Source organism: Austrofundulus limnaeus, unplaced genomic scaffold, assembly GCF_001266775.1.
Source record: "Austrofundulus limnaeus strain Quisiro unplaced genomic scaffold, Austrofundulus_limnaeus-1.0 Scaffold807, whole genome shotgun sequence".
Taxonomy (NCBI): Eukaryota; Metazoa; Chordata; class Actinopteri; order Cyprinodontiformes; family Rivulidae; genus Austrofundulus; species Austrofundulus limnaeus.
Genome location: NW_013953209.1, coordinates 96,382 through 102,883, shown reverse-complemented (window position 1 = coordinate 102,883; position 6,502 = coordinate 96,382). Strand labels below are relative to the sequence as shown.

The window sequence follows — 6,502 nt, the reverse complement described above, 5'->3', positions numbered from 1 at the left end:
GATATGAGTCAGATGGGTCAAAAAAATCGGATTTGGGTCGGAATTGCCTGCAGTGTGAACGTAGCCTTTCAGATTGTCTGTAGTGTTAGCAAAATGTCTCATGAACAGCTGCATGGATTTTAATGAAACTTCTAAAAAGATCATCCTAAGATGTACATCCTCAACCCAGTTCAACATGGCTGCTAGAGCTAACTGACTTTAATAAACAAAATATCTACTAATCAGACAATTTTACAAATACTTATCTAAAGTTATGTGTGGTAGTAGCTGAGACTAATCCCCAACATGTATTCTGAGAACTGATGCAGTGCACAAGAAGTTAGTTTAAAAAAATGCCAATAACTATTTAACGTTATTAAAATATCATAAACCACTGGACAGATTTTAATGAAACTTAAAGAAAATAATGATGTACTTTTGCAACTCAACTTCTAAAGTTGGTACAGTTGAAGGTGGTACCTAAACTAATCACATTGTTCCCCTACCTTTATACAAGGGGGGTGGGGTTGGGGGTAGGGGGCCAACGGGATTGTCTCCGCCCCCCCAAGAATACAATATTTTAATTTAAATAATGCCAGATCGTGTTGAGAGCTATTTCTGAAGTCCTTCCTTCACATCCACCTCTCTTATGAAATGCCAAACTAAGAACAAAAACCAGATAGAAAAGTGGTTCATATTCTGCATCACCAAGGCCGACACACGCAGAGTACGTTTTTTTTTTTTTGGCATCCCCCCAGACCATTCCCTAGGGTAAACACTAATGTCAATAAGTCAATCAGTTTTATAGATATTGAGCTGAAATCTGTTGTGATAATAGCTGTTATTATTAACACAGTCTGAGATCATGTGTGATGTTAATTACAAGGTGTTTTTTTTAGCCAAAAAGGCAACATTCTGTCATTTTTCAACATAGAATGACCTGGTGTTACTTACAGAAATTCATTTTTCCCACTAGGGCTGCAACGATTCATCGATTAATCGACGACTAATCGATTATTAAAATAATCAACTAATTTAATAATCGATTAATCGTTTTCTTTCTTTTTTGTTCTTTACTTTGTTTTTCTCTCCAAACTGCTTTGACACCTTCCACNTTCCACTGCCACATCTGCCTTTCTGTCCTTGACACACATGCACAGTAGTGGTAACTGGGGTAGGCCGTGGACGTCACAAGACGTTATACAGACAGGCTCTGATATCATGACTACCTGACAACGGAGCTCAAAAGTGTGAGATCATTTTAAGAAAATGAAAGAGAAACCTGTGTAATATCTGCAGAGCAGAACTTACCTTCCACAGCAATTATTTTTAGTTAGCATATAGCTAAAATCTAACGATGGTTATATAATAGCAGCTGCATTCTGGCGCGATAAGCTGTATGTTTTATATTCAATTAACGTATGATCTGATTAGTCGACTAATCGAAAAAATAATCGGTCATTAATCGATTATAAAAATAATCGTTTGTGGCAGCTCTATTTCCCACAGCCTTTCATCCTGGACTTTTAGTCGAACATCATCCTATATCGATTCTATGTCTTTAAGTAATGCTAGGTCTTTAATTATTTCAGTTTTGCGTATACATTTGTTGTCATTCCACTGTAACTTCTGTAAAAACTAGCTACCGTAAGTGTTTTGGATCCAAATCTCTTTCCCATTCATTTTAAACTCATCATGGTTACCCAAATATTGCAGCACTTTCTGCCCTCCCGCCACATCTAAATGATCAAAGCTGGCCTCTTAGCTGCCACCTGCTGCTTTCCCTCTGAGGAAAACGGATCATCCTGTGTGTTGTACCTGTTTGCCCAAGGCAGTGATGTTTCTCTCGAAGGCGGCGTGCATTCTGTGGAAGGACTCTGCTTTACTGAAATCCTCCCCCACGTCTTCAGGCAGCTCTTTCTGCTTCTCATGGATCTGAGCCACCAACTCCTTCCCATCATCAAAGTACCTGTTAAAAAGAAAAAGACTGGACGCTCAGCAGCCTCACATTCATCATTAGCCTCACATTTGTCATTCAGCTCACCAGTTCAGATGTAGTTTTTGTGTTTATGTTTCATTTACACTTACAGACGTTTTCAGTTTTTATGTAATTAGTCATGTTACAGCCCACAGACCAGACATCAATTTCTTCATGTCTTACTTGAGAAAACTGGTAATTTAGCATTAGACTCTGCTGCGTTTCTTACTTGAGCAGGTCATAAGACGATGTGAGGAGCTGAGCGCGAGTGTCAATGAGCTCCAGCAGATCGGCCCAGCTCTCGTTTACACCATCTTTCCATTCTGCCAAGGTGGCTGCCTCACTGTGGCCCCCTTCGATTAGCTCGTCTATCGTCTGGTTGACAAAGTCCACTCGCTCTTGACCCACCATTCCCGTCTCCCGTGCAAAGTCTCTGAATTTATCCCTCAGAAGCTGAGTGACAAAGACAGACAATGTCAAAAAAACTGTAAAACATTAAAAGTGTCCAATATAAAATCATTTAAAAGACAGTAAATATAAATACATTATGATAAAAAACACAATGGACATTTGCTCAGGTTTAGAGACATGTCAGGTCTCACTGGGTTAAATATAGCCTTCCATATCAGTGAACATGCTGTTCTTATCTAAAACTGCCTGAAAGCCTGGAGAGCTGTGAGTTCAGCCTTACTGTGAAGTTTAAGAAATTAAAGCAACAGAACCATCAGCCTCAGAACTAATTCCTGACCCAGTTTGACTTCCAGCTTCTGAATTTAGAAGTTAGTATTGTTAAAATACCTTAAAGACATGTGTAGACGTTTCAAATCAGTCCAAAGCACAAAGCAACCAAAATAAGAACCTGTTAATGTTTGGTCTAAAATAACTTTTCTTTTTAAAACGTGGGATTTAAAATTTATTATGTTTTTTGCAGACTTTTTTATTCAGTGTCTAATACCGTGACATGGTCCAGGTCTTGACCCATCTCCTGAGAGGAGGCCACCACGTCTTTCTCTGCGATCCAGTGTTCCAGCTCCTCCACTTCTCGGCTCAGCAGGAAGTGATGGTAGGTGTGGTTCAGTTTATTCCTGCGGTCCTCTGCCAGCTCCCTCAGACCTGCGTACTGCTTATCTACCTGGCCCTGACGCCGGATGACCTCCTCACTGCAAAGATACACACACACACACAGAGAAAAAAGTTTCCCAATGTCTTGTTTTCAATGCTTGCCATCCTTATCACCTCAAACCACAAATGACTAGGACAACATGAGAAAATTGGAGTCAGCAAAAAGGCTTTAAATTTCTTTTTTTTTTTTTTTTTTTGTTCATGAGTACACATAAATTTTTAAAGAGCAAACCCGTCAGGATGGTCCTCTGCAAACATCTTTTGGGCACGGTCAGCCAGCTTCTGAATAGAGTCAGCATAATCATCAACCCCCTGCTTTAGGATCATGTGGCGCTTCAGCATCAGCATTGCACTTTGTTCATCCTGAACAAATGGAAACCAGGAGGAAGAAGTAAAATAATCATTTCTACAGACTGATTAACCTAAAAACGAATAAAAAACTGTATATTTGAAAGTTTTAACTACAGAATGGAAGTTCAGTTGTTTTGTTCATAATGTTTTCATCATTCACACCAGCACAACGTGATTGCTAAACACTGGTGGAAGCTTTCCTGAGTAAATCACACACAGCACATCTTCTGCTCCTCACCTTGGCCTTTTCATCTGCGATCATGTAGAGCTCCTGTTCCCATATCCAGGCCTCGGCTTCGTCTGCGTCATTGTAATACTGCTGGGCCAAGTTAGAGCCGTTCAGCCTCTCTCTGCGCTTGGAAATCTCATCCTGCAGCCGGGTCCAGGCCTCCTCCAGCTCCTGTAGCTGCTCAGTGATTCGCCTTTCCTCCGGTCTGTCCTCGGCACCTGAGGCCGCTGCCGTTCTCCGGCCTCGCTCAACTACTTCATCGACACGAGGCTGGTGGCCTTCAATTTCTCTCTGCAAAGTCTGAAAACAGGAACAGAACCTCACGTTACTGCAGGTTATCTCCATTTGAGCTAACTGGAAGTTTTGTGAAGAACCTTTGAACTGTGCCGGAGCAGCTACTGCTCAAAATCATAACGTAACTTTGTAATAATCTAGAACAATAAAATCATCTGCATTTTGATTTATGTATAAAATAAAGAAATAGAGCCGAGATGAAAAAATATGTTGATGTTGTAGCAACTCGTGTCTCTCGCTCCCTGACTGCCAAGTTAATTAGATACAGACAGAAACGCAGACTAAAGGTTTGTTTATACTTCATGCAAGACGTGCAGCTGCGGCCCAGCAATGACGTAATTGCGTGTGTGTCATCGACAGCATTCAGTGTTTATACTGGGAAAAGACGTGGGGGATACATTATAGTAATCCCTCCCTCTGCCCTCCCACCGCAGACGTCACGCGCTAGCTTAGCATGTAAATGACTGCTAGTTGCTAAAAAAAACTTGCTAATTGCGAGTTAAGCTTGTGAGGGAGATGGATGACGAAAAACACTTCTCTTATTTTCAAACATCCGCTGCTCGTTTCGAGGAACTTGCCCACACAGATGGTTGTACCTGCGGACCGCCTCGCTGAGTTTCTCTTCAAAACTATCCATGTTTAGAAACAAAAACCGGCCTCTGGAAGCGAGTAGTGGTGTCACACAGCACAAAAATGCCATAAACTTTGAACCAATCACACACACCATGCCGCATCCTCCGCGTCTCGGAGTGCTGACTGGGGGCAATGTATAGGACAGCTGTCACCGGGGGATCGCAGCGGGAGTGCAGACTGAAGTTGCACAACTTTTTTTCACTCAGCGGGTGGTAAAGAACGTGCGACAAGAAGTATAAACCAGCCTTAAAGAGCACCATCCCATCATATTATGCTCACAGTATGCTGCATCCGAACTGCTGAAATCAGATCGGATTGTTGCAGTTTCATAATGAAAATTATGTAATTCTGTTTGCATTGTCGACATTTTGGCACCTTCTTGTCGTAATCCGCGAGCCAAACCTTTTGCCCCTCCTCCACATAAGAAGTTATTATGTAATTGGTCAGAAGTTCATGGGAGTGTTTGTTTATGCTGAAAGTGCTTGAACGCTGCATTTTGATTCAACCACTTAAAAAAACCTACTCACTTCCAGAAGCCGACTGTTGTAGGCTACCAGGAAGGAGACATTTATAAAGATAGTCAAACTGTCAAAAAATCATGGATGGAGATAAAACAGACGTTGTGCATGGAGGAATCTGTCTGATAAAAACTGTGGAGCATTAACCGAGACAGATTTGTGCACAAGTAATGTTGGGTGATTGGTCTCGGATTATTTTTCCGTATTGTAGTCTCCAGTGGGAAGAAACCCCACGCAGTGATGTATACCGCAGCAGGAGGGGGTTTCCCAGGAGCTTGGTATGGTGTGTCTCAGGGGCTGTGGAAGCAAACCGCGTGTCGTCTGGTCAGCTGCCAAGCGACCATACTGAAGTCTTAAAGCACTTCAAAAGACAACTAAAGTGCCGTACAATAAAACAAACAAGTAAATAACACAGATTAAAAATATCTAAATCAACAGAGCTAAAAATTAAGAAACAATTATGATGACTAGAAAAATAAAATAATAAAAACACAGCGAAAAACTCAGGGAAAAAACAGAGGGAGTCTGCCTGACATGTAGGGGCAATTCATTCTACAGTTTTGGACCTGCAACAGAGAAGGCTCTGTCACCTCTGAGCTTGTATTGTGAGAATGAAACCAATAAAAGTATCTGATCTGTTGACCTCAGAGAGCTGTGGGACATATGGCTTCAGCAGATCATAGATAAGGGAGCTTTAAGAAGAGATAAAATACTTTAAATTTATTCAGACGTGAACTTGGAGTCAGCGAAGAGAAGCCAAAACCACAGAAATGATCTCTTTTACCTGTAACAGTTAAAAATCAGGCTGATGCAAACAAGAAATCGAGTTCTGACTGATTCCAAAACGAAGCACAGCGCAGTAATCAAGCCTCAAACCAAAACTACTACTGTTTGAAAACTGTAAGTCAGATCTTAAAAACTAAAGGGAACTATTAAAAATCTATTAGAAACGATTAAGGTCTCTTCCACATTGAGAGACAACAGTTATGGTGGTTTGGGCATTTGGTTACAACGATTCCTGGATGCCTCACTAAGGAGATATTCTGGGGACGTCTGAGTGAGAGGAGACACTGGGGAAAACCCAGGACATGTTGGACAGACAGGGGCTGCCCAGAAATGCCTTGGAATCCTCCCAGAAGAGCTGGAGGACGTGGTTGTGGAAGGAGACGTCTGGGCCTCCCTTTTCAAGTTGAAGCCCACACAACCCAACTCCAGAACAAGCAGAGGATAACGGCTGGACGGATGGAAAAATTCTTATACCGCAAGCAACAAAGGAGTCCATTCAGTCAACCGTCCACTGTCTTTACCCGCTTTTCTTTTCTGTGTTGCTGGTACCCATCTCCAGCAGTCACTGTGTGTGGGAGAGGATACAGGGTGCAATTCTACTGGTCTTTGCGG

General features: G+C 41.8%; 1 protein-coding gene across 2 annotated transcripts in view; it reads right to left on the bottom strand.

Moving 5' to 3' along the window:
* The window catches only part of sptb (spectrin, beta, erythrocytic), a 106,787-nt gene that overhangs the window by 20,737 nt on the left and 79,548 nt on the right, over positions 1-6,502 (bottom strand). For both annotated transcript variants that reach the window (XM_014028788.1, XM_014028789.1), the window contains exons 23-27: positions 3,669-3,959; positions 3,312-3,442; positions 2,913-3,117; positions 2,187-2,410; positions 1,798-1,948 (exon numbers count right to left, since the gene is read on the bottom strand). In XM_014028788.1, the coding sequence (XP_013884242.1) occupies positions 1,798-1,948; positions 2,187-2,410; positions 2,913-3,117; positions 3,312-3,442; positions 3,669-3,959 (1,002 nt within the window). The remainder of the gene's footprint in view (positions 1-1,797; positions 1,949-2,186; positions 2,411-2,912; positions 3,118-3,311; positions 3,443-3,668; positions 3,960-6,502) is intronic.